Here is a 19,077-nt window from a genome sequence, read left to right as displayed (position 1 = left end):
TTTTGACTTTCATTATGGCTGTATAATCTTTAAAGCTGACTTTGACAAATTTTTTGAGGTTATGTATTTATTTGTTTCATCGAGATATCTCCATGATTTGTTTTTTGTTTGGCGGTTTTATTCGAACAAGTATTTCAATTCAAATTTTTTCTTCCCAATTGTTTTAAAAATCTGCTCAATTGTTTAAAAATCTGTTCGTTAGAACACCATATTTAAGTATTTACCTAAGACTGAGAAACTATGGATTCATGTACTCCATCTAGTTCGACAAACTCTAAAATTCCCTCAGGAGCCTGCCACCTCTGCAGCAAGATATTTAAAACTGTGAAAATACAAAATCATCATATCAAAATAATACATAAAATAGATGTGTCAATTAAGAAAATTAATCATATTATTTGTCCGTTATGTGACCAAGGAACTAATTTACTAACCCATGAGATTTTACGAAAACATCTCGAGGAGCACCACCAAATAAGTATTGAATTAGTAACCTTGGAATTTTCTAGCAAACAAGAATATGAGACCTGGAAAGATATGCAGAAAATTGAGACAAGTTATATAATTAGTAGAGTACGTAAGGCTACGGAACATAAGATCTTATACTATGAGTGTAACAGAAGTGACACATCTGGTAAGCCCAATACTTTGTTACTTCATCATCAATGGCGTTATAATTCTTTGTGAGTCTTCGCTGCATTTACTATTGCCTTCCATGTTTGTTGGTATTGTGCCACTATTTCCCATGCATTTTCTCTAGATCTTTTCTGACTGCATCTTTCAATCTTTTTCTTTTTCTTGTTATCAAATCATTAATAATCAAGATGATGCAATATCATTGCAATCAGATTTAGATAATTTAGCCAACTGGTGTCTTGATAATGGGATGGATTTGAATGTCAACAAGTGTCACATTATCCGGTTTTGTCGGAATCATCATTTATCAGTATTTAATTATACCATAAATGATCAATTATTGGATACGGTAGACTCAATTAAAGATTTAGGTGTTGTTCTTGATTCCTCTCTGAGCTTTAACCATCACATCAACAATATTACTCAAAGATCCATGAAAATGCTTGGCTTTGTTAAAAGGACAACTCGTGATTTCACGAACGTGTTCGCTATTAAAATGCTCTATTGTTCTTTAGTCAGGACGCACCTTGACTACTGTTCTCCAGTTTGGTCCCCACATTATTTACACCTCAAGAACAAACTTGATAGTGTTCAACATAATTTTCTTAGATATATTGGGTTCAAAAAACACATCAATTATAATTATACAGATATGGAACGATTTTTGAATATCTCTTCTCTGGATGTCCGTAGGAAGCTTAAAGATCTTACAGTATTGTTTAATATTATCAATGGCATATATTACTGCCCTGAACTCCTTGCTAAAATATTGTTGTTTGTTCCACCACGATCAACAAGACAAATTCAAACCTTTCATATTTCTTTTCATAGATATAATTACTCATATTTTACTTTTGTTCCTAGAACACTAAGACTTGCTAACTCCCTAGGTGACCTTTTACTTTTTGGTAACTCTGTTGATATTTTTAAGAACCATTTAACCAAATTAAATATTTAGCAATGTCATAACCTTGTTATTTGTTAGTAATTAATGTTTTGTAATTATTTTACTTTGTCATGTCTTTTTAAATGTTTTGTACTCTCTCATTTTATTCTTATATATTCAACACTGTAATTATCAATATCTTATTAATGTATTACCGAATTGGGCTTGCCCGTATAAATAAATAAATGTAAGTGTACATTTTCTAAGCCATCCTACAGATCTTCTCTCATCTGGTCTTTCTCAAAGACATTGTTTATAATATTGGGACCGTGCAAGTTCGGCAAAGCGACCTCTATTTCTACGCTCTATACTTTTATTCGCACTTTTAATTATATTGGCCAATTATATTAGTCCTGGTTGCTGGATAATTGTCAAGACCATAGTCCAAAAAAATAATAAGAAGAAAAAATAAGATGCAGGTTATGTTTAGCAAACGTAAACAATTGTATGTAGTAAATAAAATCAGTTATTAAAATGCAGTACTGCAAGCAAAATACAATTAATTAAATTTACCTTTATATAATAATTGCAAATCATATCAATATTGTGGAGCAATATATAATTTTTCTGCGTCAATGACAGAAGGTATGAAATATACGTCAATTTGACAATTTCAATTGACAATATGAATTATTTAAGATAGTTGCAATATTTCTCCGCGACTCGCGCACGGTCGTTTCTCGTTTCCCTTTCCAAGTACTTGCACACCGCGAATAGTCCAAGAGGCAGCGCTGAAAAATCTCTTTGAATTGACTAAAGCTAAATTTTTCACAGTTCATTACATTGATTGTGTAGAGAAACATACTGCAGTCTGTCAAGTGAAACGTAGAACAGGAGTTACTGAGAAGATATCAAAGATGCTTTCCTACGAAGTTAAATCCATTTACTAAGGCTAAAAATCAGTACACACATTCTAAATTAAATATAAATTAAAGTTATTATAGTCAGTCAGCTGTATGACAGGACAGAGCCGGTCGGTCAGCCCCAATGAATGTACAGGGTTATTCACTATAATTTGACCCCCTTGTAAACTGCTTTATTTACAGAATTCGAAAAAAATGTAAAATACAAAAGTTATTCGATTTTTAAATTATGATTTTTGACATATACAGGGTGTTAGTAAATAAGTATGAAAAATTTTAAGGGCTAATTCTACATGCAAAATTAATGCCGGTTTGCTTTATAAACATATATCCGCAAATGCTTAGTTTCCGAGATACGGGTCTTGAAATTTTTATTTCAAACTGCTAACTTATTTATTGCTCTAAGACCAGTTGAGCTATGAAAATGAAATTTGGTGAGTTTTAGGAGGTAGTTATTACGCATTTTTTGACATACAATTAAGTATTTTGTATTCATCATTGGCGCATCTACGGGTAATGGTCTGAATTTTTTTAAAGAAAAAAATAGTATGCCACTGAGATATTTCGAATTAAAAATTATTTTTAATTTCCACGTCTGATTTATGATTAAAAACCTTTCTTGCCTTTTTTGCATATGGTGCACCGTTTTTATGCAGAAAAATAAAACATCTTGATGCGTATTTTTCATTATTTGAATACATTATCAACAGTGGTGTCATGGCAAAATTAGCAGTGCGGGAACGCAGTGCCGGAACTCATTGCTAATTTTTGTTTACAAAACCTAAATTCTCTATTATTTTTTTTTCTTTTCTTAACCAGTGCGGGAACGGCGTTCCCACGCGTTCCCACACCATGACACCACTGATTATCAAGAAATATCCAATAATAATACTAAACTGGAACAATAACAGAAAATATTACTAATAAGATTTTAACGAGGTGCAGAGCTACAACAAATGTTAAAAAAGACCTCCTTTAGAGGTTATAGAAGAATTTTATATTCATCATTTACGCGCCTACGGGTAATGGTTTGAATTTTTTTAAGAGAAAAATGGTACGCCACTGATATATGTCAATATAAAAATCATTTTTGAATTGCTGGTCCAATTTACGACAAAAAATCTTTCTTGCCTTTTTTTCATATGCGGCGCCGTTTTTATGTAAAAAAATAAAACATCTTAACATTTACAAAGTATTTGAACTAAGTTTCTATGCATATGGAAACTACCTCAAATACTTTGTAAGTGTTAAGATGTTTTATTTTTTTTGTATAAAAACGGCGCCTCGTATGAAAAAAAGGTAAGAAAGATTTTTTGTCGTAAATTGAACGAGGAATTCAAAAATAATTTTTAGTTTGACATAGCTCAATGGCGTACTACTTTTTTCTTCAAAAAATTCAGACCATTACCCTTACGTGCGCCAATGATGAATATAAAATTCTTCTGTTACCTATAAAGGAGATCATTTTAAACATTTTTTGCAGCTTTGCACCTAGTTGAAATCATATTAGTAATATTTTCTGTTATTGTTGTAGTTTAGTATTATTATATTGGATAGTTCTTGATGATGTATTAAGAAATGAAAAATACGCGCCAAGATGTTTTATTTTTCTGCATAGAAACGGTGCATTATATGAAAAAAAGGCAAGAAAAGTTTTTTATGAAAAATTAAACGTGGAATTTAAAAATAAATTTTAATTTGAAATATACCAGTGGCGTACTATTTTTTTCTTTAAAAAAATTCAGACTATTACCCGTATGCGCGCCAATGATGAATACAAAATTCTTAATTGTATGTCAAAAAATGCGCAATATCTACCTCCTAAAACACACCAAATTTTATTTTCATACCTCAACTGGTTTTAGAGCAATAAATAAATTGGCAGTTTGAAATAAAAATTTCAACACCCCGTATCTCGCAAACGAAGCATTTGCGGACATATTATGTTTATAGAACAAACCGGCATTATTTTTTCATGTAGAATTAGCCCTTAAAATTTTTCATACTTATTTACTAACACCCTGTATATCAAACTAGTGACGAATAAGGGTCGAGTGCAAGCTCATTTGAAAGGTTATTCAATTCCCTATTCAGTAATATAAACATTAACATGATTAATTATACAGGGTGTCCAAAAAAAATTTTTTTTAATTAAATTAATTGTTTAATTAATAATTCAAAATTTTTTTTTGGACACCCTGTATAAATAATGGTCTTAATGTTTACAGTACTGTATAGAGAATTGAATAACCTTTCAAATGAGCTAGCACACGACCCCTATTCTCATTTAAAAAAATAGTCAATTACGTCATCACGCTCAGATGGATGACACCACTAGTATGATATATATGTCAAAAATCGAATAACTTTTGTATTTTACATTTTTTTCTAATTCTGTAAATAAAGCAGTTTACAAGGGGGTCAAAATATAGTGAATAACTCTGTACATTCATTGGGGCCGGCCGACCGGCTCTGTCCCGTCATACAGCTGACCGACTATAATAACTTTTATTTATATTCAATGTAGAATGTGTGTACTGATTTTCAGTCTTAGTAAATGGATTTAATTACCTTCGTAGGAAAGCAACTTTGATACCCTCTCAGTAACCCCTGTTATACGTTTCGCTTGACTGACCGCAGTATGTTTCTCTATACAATCACAGTAATTAACTGTGAAAAATTTAGCTTTAGTAAATTCAAAGAGATTTTTCAGCGCTGCCTCTCCGTCTAATAAGGTGATTGTCCTTAATATCACATGGCCTGCCCATCTGAGTCTACTGGCTGATCTGACTAGATTTTCCTTTTCGAACAGGGACTCTAACTCGTTATTGTATCTGCGCCTCCATTCGTTTGCCACACTATGCAAGGGCTATATATCATTCGAAGGATTTTACATTCCCACACCAGCAATTTATTTACTACCCTTTTTGTTAGTGTCCATGTTTCCCTTCCATACATGACTGTTGGTCGTGTTATGGTCTTATATATCTGGATTTTTGCACCTTGTGAGAGAAGTTTTGACTTCATTAGATGTTGCATTGCAGAGGAAGATCTGTCTCCTGCCATTATTCATGTCTCAACTTCTCAATATCGTCGCTGATTTGCAAAAAGGAGCCAAGTAACATTTTTATATCTTTACTAAGTAAAACTTAGCTCCTTTTATACAACCAGTTTAAAAAAATGTTACTTGGCCCCAAAAAATTATGAGACTATCTCAACAACAATAAGTAATACACTTGACCCCTTTTTACGGAATAGGTAGAACATTCGTACCTATCATTTTTGCATGTAACTCCTTATTTAAATAAAATGTCACTTGGCACCTTTTTGAAAATCAGCGACGATATATTTTGTTGTGATTGGTGATTGTTGCACCTAGATTTTAAATTCTTTAACCACTTCTAAGTGATGATCGTTTATAGTAATATTTTGCTTTAATCGCAATCATTCTTATTTTGAGACTACCATGTATTTTGTTTTGTCTTCATTTATTTTTAGACCGATATTTAATGCAGCTTCTTCAAAACTTGAGAAAATATCTTTAACTTCTACTGTTGATTGTGCCACTGCATCTACGTCGTCAGCAAAGGCGAGTACAACTTTTGCTCCTCAAGCAAGGTTTGATTTTTGGATAAATCTTTCGCATGACATTCTAAGGCCAGTTTAAACAACTGATCTCCCTGTCTCAGTCCAGAGTTTGCACAGAATTTGATATTTTCCCCCTATTGTAACTTGAGCAAATGAGTTACTTATACACATTTGCGTTACCACAGTTAGTTTCTTCGGCAGTTGCCTTCCATAGAATCAAATCATAAGCCTGTTTGAAATCTATAAAGATCTGATGCATGTCTCGTTTATACTCTCAGTAGGTACTTTTCAAGCATTTGTCTAAAAGTAAATATTTGATCAATAGTTGATCTGTAAATATTTTATCAATAGTCGATCTTCCACCCTGAAACCGCAGTGGTAGTCACTAACTATTTCTTCAGCATATGGGTGTAATCTTTTTAGTAATAATAATAATAATAATATTTATTTCGAAATTTGTACATACATATATACAGAGACACATACATATACGCAGAGCGAAATATTCGTCAACATAAAAAACAAAATTAAAATTACAGAAATCCTGTTAAATATTAGAATTCATAAAATCTATTACCTGATATGGTTCAATCTGCAATAGTAATTTACGCACAGCTTTTTTATATTGAGTTAATTGTGTTATTTTTCTAATGTCGTGGGGCAATTTATTAAATAATCTCATGCAAGAATATTTGGCACCCTTCTCTGTCACAGTTAATCTGTGAATAGGATAAATATACTTAATCTCCCTATTGTTGTAACAATGTGTAGGTAGATTCATTTCAAACAGATATTTATTTCTAAAGAGGAATAGTAGACATTCCTCGATATATATTGCAGGTACTGTTAAAATATTATTAGATTTGAAAACTCCTCTGCAAGACGCTCCGAATCTCATTTTTTTAATAATTCTTAGCACTCGTTTCTGACAAATAAATATTGTATCAAGTTCATTGCTTCCACCATAAAAAATTGCTCCATAACGGACTAAAGATTCAAAATTTGAAAAATAAATTGTTTTTAGGTCATCTTGACTTAAATATTGCGATAATACTCTAAAAGTATAGCATACTGAATTCAACCTTTTATTAAGTTGCTGTATGTGACTTTCCCATAACAATGTTATATCAATTGTCATGCCTAAAAAAAAGTTTTAGTGCCAAATTCAACGTTTGTATCATCTAACAGAAAATTATTTGGACATTCCACATTTGATCTAGTTGTTCTAAAAATTAAACAATTCGTTTTTTGTTTATCAATAATTAATCCCTCACTGGAGAACCACTTAGACATTTCTTCATAAATATCAACAGATTCATTTAGTAGAATTTCCAAATGATTTCCTGTTACTAGAACATTCGTATCATCAGCATAATTAATTAGACTACAGTTGTTACTAGTAATACAATGCGACATATCATTTATATACAAAATGAAAATTATTGGTCCAATTATGCTTCCCTGAGGAATGCCTAATTGTATAGGTCTAATTTCGGATTTAACATTCTTATTATCTTTTGTTAAAATTACTCTTTGTGATCTTCCAGATAAGAACGATTTAAACCAATTATGAGCTACCCCTTTTACACCATATAAGTTTAGTTTTTTCAGTAATAATTCGTGATTCACACAATCATATGCTTTTGTTAAATCTAGAAATAACCCTAGTACAACCTCATTCTGTTCTAGTGATTGTAAGACATTTTGAGTGAATTGATATATTGCTATATGTGTCCCTTTGCCCTTTAGATATGCATGTTGACTATTATGAAATACATTGTTTTGTAACACATATTCCATCAATCTGTTACTCATACCTTTTTCAAAGACTTTCGAGAAACTTGGCAACAAGCTAATTGGTCGATAATTCTCAATTTGTGCCACACTGCCTTTCTTGTGTAAAGGTCTAATAACTGCTAATTTCAGTTTATCTGGAAAAACACCCGACTTAAAAGAAATATTTACTGCATATGTTAATGGGATAACAATCTCATTTAAACATATTTTAATAATTGATGTTGAAATTTCATCATCACCACAACTCTCTTTATTTTTCAAACCTTTTACAATAGAAACAATTTCTTCCTGAGTTACAGGCCTTAAAAACATAGATCTATTCGCTTGTTCTATAGAAGATTCATAGGAGTTTGAGGAAAATTCTGATACCAACAGAGACGCACATTTTAAGAAATACTCATTCAAGTTATTAGCCACTGTATTACCTTCTCCAGGGATCTGAATTTCCCTCTGTGATGTTGAATTACCCTTTATGTCATTAATTATTGACCATACCGTTTTAGTTTTGTTGTCAGATTGTTCTATTTTTTGTTTAAATTTTTTCGCTTTATTTTGTGCCAAAATTCTTTCATAATTCTTTTTTGCATCATTGTAATCTTGTCGAAATCTGTTATCATTATAACTAATGACATAAAGAATATCAACTTGTCTTTTTGCGGCCACTACTACTTCATCCCTAATATAATTCTTTCTTGCATTTCGGTTAGGATACACTTTTTTAATCGGAAAACTCAAATTAAACTGATATAAAAAAATATTATGAAATCTATTCCATACCTCATTTGCATCATCACTCTCATAAATGTTATTCCAATCTGTTAGTGCCAACCGATTTTGAAAATCTTGTTTGTTGCAAGGACTAAATATTCTTTTAAAGCAAAAAGTACTACTTTGTTTACATATATTAAAACTTAGGCTTTGAGCAGTGTGATCCGATATTAAAGTTTTATGAATTGTGACTGTATATTCTTCATTATAATTAGAGAAAATATTATCAATTAGTGAACTTGTGGTATTTGTAATTCGAGTATATTCCTTCACACATGGAAGCAAATTGTATGATCCTAGCAAAGAAAATAATTTGTCTTTATCTCTATTTTTATCATTATCATACATATGTATATTAAAATCTCATTAAAATGTACAATATTTATTAAAATGTTTTCTAAACATTTTAGAAAAGCATCTGTTCGCTCGCCAGGGGTATCAACACACATAATTAAAAACTTTTGACCGTGTACAACACATTCACAGACACTGCATTCACAAATTCCAACTTCAGATAAGGCCGTTATTTCAGATAGCATTTTATGCTGAATTCCATTTTTTATAAATATCGCACTACCTCCATGCATTGATCCCATAGTTCTTAAGTTGATCATATGTTTTCCAGTGCTCTGTTACACAAAAAAATACACAGCTAGGAAAATCTTTTAGGAATTCCTCTATTCTATTTACGCAATTTCCAATTGATAATAAATTTTGGTGAATTATTGTAATGTTTGTGAATTCCTGTTTTGAATTTTTTTGTGTCACTTTTGGGTGATTATTTTTTACAGTACTGCAAAATTCCCCCCACTTAGAAAATCCTTGTGACGGTTAAAATCGAAACGACTTATTCCTACACCACTAGGCCAAAAAGATGGATCATATAAAATATCTTTTTTCTTGAGAGATGCTGTTACGACAAACGCTTTTAATCGATTTTCATCCGATGGTAATTCCTTCACTTGTACTATTTCGTTTTCAAACTCCACGTTATTTTTAATGTACTTTTTAATCACCTCTTCAGTTGCGGCCCTTTTTACTCTATTTATGTAGAGCCATACTTTACGCTCCCCTCCTGAGAACTCCAATTCTTTATCATTAAAACTATTCCCCGTACCTATGTTTTTTCTTTGTCGTTTTCTTTCTAACCACTGTTTGAAATTCTTCTCTAGTGTCTTCACGTTCTTCTGCGGATGTATCTTCGCTAACATTTTCCTTTTGTTCGCTATTTACCTTTTTTTGAGGTTCCTTCTTACCTTGTTCATGTTCCATTGGTAAAACGTTTGGTTTTCTTATATTTGATTGTACACTTCTCGGAGGCACTTGTCTGATAAAAGTTGGTACACTGCTGATAGGTGTAGTAGCCACTTCCGCGAAAGTTTGTTTACAATTTTCATGTTCCAATCTCCTAATCCTATCTAACAATAATTCGTTATTTAGGGCTAAAATTTTATTTTTATCCTTTACTTCATCGACCAGTTCCCTTAAATACTTGTTGTCAACTGCTAACACTAATTGTTTATCGGTTTTGTCGTCCGGTTTTTTCACCACTTGACAACATGTTATTTTAGTTTCATCCAAAAACTTGATTTCTGGACACCTTTTTGCGCAACTTTGGTGATAAATCGATAAACAATTTATACACACACATACTGAGCACTTTTTTGTATTACAACATTTCATATTGCCACTATTTTTATTATTTTTATCACCATCTTCCGACACACAATCATCGTCGGACGCCATGATAATCATCAATTCCTATCAATCAATAGTAATACTGAAGCCAATATTTTATACCATGTATTGATTGGTGAAATTCCTCTTTAGTTCATACATGATTCCTTTTTTCCTTTCTTTATTACTTCCAATAATTAAAACTTGTCTATCTTTAGGATATAAGCCCAACAATAAAATTAGGGCAGAGAAATCTGGTGGATCAATTAAAATTAAAGGAGTGTGTCCCTCCAGACTAATTTGCAAACTGAGAGATCAAGGAGAAGTTTCAGTCAGATATTGGAAAACACATGCTGGACATAAAGAAGAATTAAGAGCCATGCGTCTGTCAAAAGCACAAGAAAAAATGGTTGTAGAGAAGTTAATGTCGGGGGCTCCACCCAGTAGAATTTTAGAAGATTTGAGAAAATTGGAAACGCAACAACTAGGTAGACTTGCCGTATTAAAACGTAAAGATCTCGCAAATTTGCGCAGAAAGTATAATATACACAAGAAACGAGATCAAAATGATATGGTAGCAACAGCCTTTAAGGTTCAGGAATGGAATGCTAGCAGCAAGAATTATACTTTCGTATTCAAGAAGGAAGGTAAACACCAAACATTTTGTTTTTTGATACCTATCATACTACAATTATAATTAATCCTTGGCTGCTAAAATCCAACACCTTGGCTGCGTGGTGAGACAAACAGACCTTTTATTACACTAAATGTTGGCTGTGTCATAACTCACTATGGCAAAGGTTCACTACGGGACATATATGACACATTAAATGTAAGTTTATAAATATCTCAACACAGCCAAGGTGTTGATGCCTGGTTGCACCGACAAATCTTAAGCTCCAGCTTAGCCCAGCTCAGCTTATAGAGAGACTGAAAAAAGTCTCATTTATGTTTCACCATAATTTTCGATTCTGATCTAAAACTTACACATCTTAAACGAGAAAAAGTTTAAGATGCAATCCTCGTTGCTAAGACTCTGGTGCAACCAGGCATAAATAATATATATCTGCTAATGGTGGTTTTGTTCATTGAAGGTAATTTTTTGATAGATGTGGTGGTGATTTATAGGGCAAATTTACTGGTTTAATCTTAACCTCTCTACCTCCCTCATGTAATCAATCTCACACTTCTCAGAATTCAACAACTTTCATTCCTTAAATAACTATAAAAGAGTTTTAAATTATTGTCTTTTATCATCATTATTTGCTTTTAAAATTGCAATGTCTTGCTTTATTTGTTCCTTATATCTAATCTGTGGTCTTCACTTGTCATAAGTCCAACTGACATTTATTTGTTTATTTTGGAATGTATTTATTCTTCATATTTGTATGAAAGTTATGATATCCAGATGCTGTTATGCCTTGTATAGTTAAAAGTTATATCTCCTTCTCCACATACAATTTTCTTTTACTCTTTTATAAATTTAGCGCCACGCTACTAGACACACAAGTAGGTACCTAATTGCTATGCTTATGGGCTAATCCGGTCCATTCTCAGATGTGAATTTTATGTCTGTCATGTTGCTGTCAAGATACTATTCAAAATAATTGTTTCTCCATACAAAGAAGACATTAATTAATAATATTGTTACACATACTTAAAAACGCAGACGGAAAATTTTGTGATCACGAACAACAGTGCAAAGAATGGGAAAGATACATCACTGACCTTTTTGACGATGTTTCTCGAGAAAATGCCCCACATACTATATACCTGTGGCAACCAGTTAGACAGACGCCCCAGTATACTGAAGTCTGAAGTCAGAAAAGCAATACAGCAAGCCAAAAACAATAAAGCACCCCGACCAGATCATATCCCTGCTGAACTACTTTTGGATGAGGAAAACATTACCTACTTAATCACTTAAAATTTACAACGAAGGAAAAATACCAGATGATCGGTTGGAGTCATTGTTTATAACATTACCAAAGAAAAACAGGCCCACCAAATGCAGCGATTTTAGACTAATCAGTTTGATTTTTACGAATTATACAAAACCGAGTATTCCTTTTGTGTGAAAGTAGAATGGGTAATAAGCAATTTGGATTTAGGGATGGTCTAGGAACTAGAGAGGCACTATTTTGTATGCACGTTTTTTTTTACAAAAAAGCTATGAATTCCAAAAGATCGTTTATGTTTGTTTCATCGACTTCAAGAAGGCATTCGACCGAGTACAACACGATATATACTTTTCAAATTGCCTACAGGCAGCAGGACTTGACCACTACGATATAAGACTGTTAAAATACTCATATTACAATCAAGTAGCATCTATCCAAGTTGGAGATAGTCGTACTGAAAAACTACCCATCAAACGTGGAGTGCGACAGGGTTGTGTTTTGTCACCTAGTCTCTTTAATCTGTACCCTGAAGAAACCTTTAGGGAGGCTTTAGACGACAGACAAGAGGGAGTAAGACTGGACAAAGAAGTAATCAACAATATCAGATATACTGACGACACAGCCATTCTTGCAGAAAATTTAGATCTCCAGACATTAGTAAAAATCTAGTCAGTGAAGCGAGTTATCGGAGAGGCCTAAAAATCAATATTTCAAAGACAAAGTGGATGGCAGTTGGAAAGATAAATGTAGATCAAGGCATGCTTTCTCTTGATGGAGAGGAGATAGAACGGGTAAACCATTTTTAATACCTTGGCAGTTGGTTGAATGTAAATTGCGATTGTGATGAAGAGATAATAACCAGGATTGAAATATCACGTAAGGCTTTTATGACCTGGAAACCAGTTTTATGTAACCGAAGCCTGTCGATGAGAATTCGCAAGAAGGTCCTAAAATGTTACGTGTGGTCTATATTATTGTATGGTTGTGAGACATGGACGTTAAAAACCACAATGCTAAATAAATTAGAAGCATTCGAATTGTGGTGCTATCGATGTATCCTAAAGATATCGTGGGTTTAGCACACTTCCAATGAAAATGTTCTCTTTTAATTTTAACTATTTATAATGGGAAATAAGCCACAGTATTATTAAAAAATGATTTTTATTAACGTTTCGACGCCCAAATCGGGTGCCGTTGTCAAAATACAAAATACTACTAACATAAACAAAAATTCAAAACAACCAACACATTGAGATCTATTCTATCTAAAACTAAACCTAACAATGAACAAGAAAGGGCAAAGAATTGTATTTATAAAATACCTTGTGAATGCGAACAGTTTTATATAGGTGAAACATCAAGACCATTAAACGTTAGAATAAGTGAACATCAATCTTATATTAAAAATAGAGAATTTGACAGATCTCAAATATGTCAACACGCATGGGATAATGAACATAGAGTTCAGTGGAGAGATTCAAGTATAGCCCTGAAAGAAACAGATAGTAAAAAGAGAAAAATCAAAGAAGCGGCTCTAATTAGGCTAAACGAAACCAATTGTGTCGCAAATTCCTCGGTGGAATGCAGTAGGATGTGGATACCCATACTGAAAGAGGAAGTCAATAGAAAGAAAATACCACAATTAGTAAGTCAATAGTCGAGTTAGTACATATTTTATATTTTAGTATTACTTATATATCCATGTATTATTGATATTATTTATAATTTAAACAAAATTATAGTAAAGTCAAAATTTGGTATTAATTTTGAGAGTAAATTAAATGTAGGACCAAATACTTACGATGTCGGGATAGTATCACGAGGTTTTTCCTGGTTTTCCCTCGTGATTTACTACGAGATCTCTAACGCGAGAATTTTAATGTCACCGTTGCATGTGGTTGTCTTTTTAAAGACAGATCACATGCTATAATTTTTTTGTAACGGATATTCTTGAGTTGGGGTTGATTTCATGGAATCGAATGAACTATCTTTCAGTAAAGTCGTCCCAGGAACGCAACTCATAAATATTGGCAATATCATTTTAAAGTCTTCTACTTTAAAATGTATCATATGTATCTGAATTGCCGATATAAATGAGTCAAATTAAATAAATTATTAGAAGAATTTTTTTTTTACTAAGCAACAACATTTTTGTTTATGTTAGTAGTATTTTGTATTTTGACAACGGCACCCGATTTGGGCGTCGAAACGTTAATAAAAATCATTTTTTAATAATATTGTGGCTTATTTCCCATTATAAATAGTTTAAAATTGTAAAAATGCCACAAGAAAATAGCTTCAGAACAACATTGAAAATGTTCTCCAAATGATGAATTCAGAACGTCTGCTCATAAACATCATAAAGAGGAGAAAAACAGAATACTTCGGCCATATAATTAGAGGGCCTAAATACCATCTACTTCGTCTTATAATACAAGGAACAGTGGAGGGAAAGAGGTGGATCGGTCAAAAGAAACTTTCATGGTTGCGTAATATTAGACAATGGTGTGGTTCCACGGTAGAAGAATTATTTCCCGCATCAGCCGATAGAGAGAGGTTTCAGGAACTTATAAACATGATGACAACTAACGTCTGAATACGGACACGGCACCTAAAGAAGAAGATTGTTACTCTGCTTTATTTAAACGCCAAGAATATTACAATCCTTTAAAACTTTTACAACTGTAAACGTCAAATAGAGCTGATCTAATAACTGTCAACTTTCTATGTTAATACATAATATTCGGTTTCTATACACTTTATGTTCTGACGTTCTAAACGTCACTAGACATAAATGTAAATAACGCAACAAGTGAAGGGTCCAGGACTGTATTAGCTCAATGTTCCCGTGTGTCTAGTAGCGCGGCGGGTACTGTATGTGTCTCAAGATTTTTTCTTCAGAAGTAGTCAATTGGCTTTCTTCACTTTTATGTTTCAGATCCATGTGAATAGCTGGTCTTATTAAGATTTTATATAATAGGCACTTAGTTGTTTCTTGTAACATTATCTGATCTTAGTTTAATTATTACTAATCCTGTTTTAGACGATGCAGCAACATGTTTGGGAGAAATTTCAATTATCCAACCAAGCCATGAGGAGGAAATTAATGAGTTTGTTAGAGGGAAGCTAGAACAGACAGATCTGATCGAGGGAAAAACCAAACGAAGTCTTCAATTAGAAAACTTAACAAATAAAACGATAGACCTAATAGATGAAATGGAAGACTTAGATGATGAAAGTTTTACAAAATTATATGACCAATTTATGACAGCTATTCAAATAATAAAGTGCAAGGCAGAGGAAAACCTTCAGAAAAACGCGGAGAATATTACAACAAAGCGAAAAATTGAGAATCTAGAGTATTTTCCTTCCAAGAAAAGAAAACATTAAATTTGATTGACAATAATTGTTATAGCTCCCTTGTATTTTTATTATAGTTGTATACGCTTATTTACAAGAAGCCTAGTTCATTTAACATTGTTATAGATTTTAACTTGATTTAAGAAGGACTTGCAAATTAAATTTGCATCACTTGATATCATAGGGATGTTTTTTTATTAAATATTTATTTAGTTATTGTTTTAATTTTTCGTTTCTTTCTCCTTTTCTTCCAAAAGGAAATGGAGTTGGACGGGGCACACACTAAGGAGACCTGACACAGACATACCAAGGCAAGCCTTAGAATACACACCACATGGAAAGAGAAGACTAGGTAGACCCGTACTGCCCTCCTAAGCCAAAAGGGCGTATCTCATTTTGCCATATTTTCGTAGAATTTTTTTTTAATAGGGTGTTTATACCAATACGCATCAAATTTACTAAGCGAAACAGACGTATCTCGAATGAAACAACTTCAACAACGCGAGATAGGTCTGTTTCGCTTAGTAAATTTGATGCGTATTGGTATAAGCACCATATTAAAAAACATTTTACGAAAATATGGCAAAATGAGATACGCCCTTTTGGCTTAGGAGGGCAGCGTAGAAACGTGGAAAAGAAGTGTCGCGAAAAAAATTAATGCTATTTGGAAAACCTGGGCAGAAATTAGGATCAGTGCAAAGGATAGGACAGAATGGAGGCGAGGCAGACAGTTGACGTCCTATGCTCCGCATGGAGTGAAGAGAAATAAGTAAGTAATTTTTTGTTTAGAGGTTCCTCATATTATTTTTATTTCTAGAACATTCATCATGATCAATCTTTTTGTCTTTCCCACATGGGGTTAGTTTCTCTAATTATTATTCTTCACCAAACTTTTCTGTTTTGTGCTATATCAACGTGAATATCTTTTACACCCATATCTCGACTAACTGTCGCCCACCACATATTTTTCAGTCTTGCTCTTCAGACTTTAAGTTAAATTTATTTACAATTTTATTCACCACTTGTACAACTGCTTTATTTCATTCTAAAATACTTATTAGACCTCTCCATAACAAGTATCAGTCTTTATATAGCTATTCAATAATCCAATTACAGCCGAATCAGCTTATACTAGGAGACTTTAACAGTCACAGTTTACTCTGGAGCTATGCAGACTCGGATGCGAATGAAGACGCAGTAGAAGCATGGGCTGAAACGAGTGGCCTCACGCTAATCCATGATCCTAAACATCCACTATTTTTTCAGAGCAAAGTTTGGAAAATATGATATAACCCGGATATCTGTTTTTCAATTAATAACCTCGAAGACTGACGTACTTACCAAAGTAGTATATGGCCCCATACCAAAAACTCAGCATCTTTCCAATTGTCAGACAAACTATTTCATTCTAAAGGAGATTTAACGTCAAAAAGGCAAAAATATGATACATGATAGATTATGAGCTGCTCTACGTCTTGATCCAAAAGTAGAGAACTATGAAAAATTTGTAGAGGTAATAAAAAATGTGTCTAGAAAAGCTATCCCCCGAGGATGTAGGCAACAATATGTTCCCGGGATGTACAGCTAGTCCAAAGAACTAATGAGAATATACGAAACCCTCTATTCCATTGACCCTTTTAGCCAAGAAACGGTTGACTGCGCAGCAGTCCTAGTCTAAGCTCAAGTTAAGCCAGAAAGGAAAAGTGTATTGAAACCCTGGAAAAAAATGGACATGACACACAGTAGCAAAATAGCATAGAACCTTGTAAAAAACTTAGCGGTGATCCAAAAGAATATAAACCACCTTGCAAGGTTACAGCAAACCAAGTTGCTACTCAACTCCTTATGAATAAAAGAACTAAGATATAAAGATCCATATACTAGAAGAAGACTGAATCAGAAGACAAACCACCTAGGAACTCCTTTTACACTAAAAGAACTCCACGATGGTATGAACAGGTTAAACAACGGGAAAGCTGCAGGTGTGGATGATATATGCAACAAATAAACCATCTAGGCCAAGGAGCAAAAAACTGGATCTTGCAACTTTATAACATGTGCTGCAGACTGCAAAATTCCAAAATGGAGAAAATCTACAGTAATAGCCTTGTTAAAACCAGGAAAGGACCCAGAAAATCGCAGTACCTAGCTACAGACCTATTTCGCTGTTGTGTCACTTTTTCAAACTATACGAGAGACTCATCCTAGCCAGAATAGAAAAAAAAATGTCGACAAGCACCTCATCCCACAACAATGAGGATTGAGACCCAGCAAATCTTGCACCGGTTAAGTCCTCGCACTAACAGAACATATTGAAGAGGGCTCTGAAGAAAAACTGAAGAAAACAGGGACTGCTTTCGTAGATTTGAGAGCAGCCTATGACAGAGTAAGGCACAAAACATTGTATGCCACTTTCAATGACCACCATCTGGGTAAGGTTGTATATTCCTTACTGCAAAACATACGTTTTTTCGTTATGCTGGAGGGCAAAGTAAGTAGGTGGAGAGTTCAAAAGAACGACCTCCCACAGGGAAGTGTTTTAGCACCAATGCTCTCCAATATATACACAAACGACCAACCTATGCCGACTGAAACCAAGCATTTCCTGTATGCTGACGATCTCGCAATATGTGCTCAAGGAAATAGAAGAAGCGGAGGAGAAACTCGAAACTGCCTTAAAAACAATGACAGAGTACTATCTGCAGAATTTCCTGAGACCCAATTAGAGATTTAAAATTTCCGGAAAAATTGGGTGCAGGAAAAAACCTGTTTTTTTTTCGGAAAAAAACAGGAAAAAATGGAAAAATTGACATTTGGTACAAACAAATTTGGTAAACAAATTTTGCATCCCGTATCAAAATCGATAAATTTAGTAGAATTCGATAGATCTATATTATCAGAAATGCCTTTTGTCTTTAAGTAGGTATCTATATAAAAGACACAATATTAAAAAATATTCCCCAACAAGTTAACCAGACTAGTTCTCTTATCGAAAGCTTGCTAAAATATGTATGTTGAAATACGCTACGAATTTTGTTCTAAGTTGATTCACTTTGCAGCCTCTTGATGCTCGCTTTAAAGAAGAATAATTGAAGAAGACCAACTAATGGAAGCCATACACTTCATTTCTGAAATATCTTGTTCACCTCCGAATAACTAGTTATCGGGAAGTTTATTTGACAGATTTACATGTAATCTGCGGGATAAACTTCCCGATAACTATTTATTTCGAGGTGAAAAGACTGGGCCTAAACCTAGATGTAGGGAAGGTGGTGGCAAGTCTGGCCCAATTTAGAACAAAAACTGGATTTTTTAGTCGAAATTCTTTATGGGATAGTGCAAATATGTAGTACTAATCCCGTTATATGGTAGCAAGGTTTATGTAGATCGCAGCCACTTATGCCAATTGCCTCCCGAATTTTAAATGGACCTCCATATTCCGCCTCTTCAGAAAAAACTGGTCTTTACACAGCCTCATATATACAAGCAAAAAAAAATATGTTATCACAGGATAAAATTTATAAGTTGTTGCTATTCATTT

The 19,077-nt window shown here is 33.2% G+C and overlaps 1 protein-coding gene across 1 annotated transcript; it reads left to right on the top strand.

The window, feature by feature from the left end:
* Nucleotides 1-93: 93 nt before the first annotated feature.
* On the top strand, nt 94-15,761 carry LOC114334248 (uncharacterized). The gene is made up of 3 exons (XM_028284285.2): nt 94-634; nt 10,494-10,922; nt 15,220-15,761. Exons 1-3 carry the CDS (start codon nt 241-243, stop codon nt 15,564-15,566), a joined length of 1,170 nt encoding a protein of 389 aa, XP_028140086.2. The 5' UTR covers nt 94-240; the 3' UTR covers nt 15,567-15,761.
* Nucleotides 15,762-19,077: the final 3,316 nt, after the last annotated feature.

The sequence above is a fragment of the Diabrotica virgifera genome, chromosome 1, assembly GCF_917563875.1.
Source record: "Diabrotica virgifera virgifera chromosome 1, PGI_DIABVI_V3a".
NCBI lineage: Eukaryota > Metazoa > Arthropoda > Insecta > Coleoptera > Chrysomelidae > Diabrotica > Diabrotica virgifera.
This window is presented reverse-complemented; position numbering and strand designations above follow the sequence as displayed.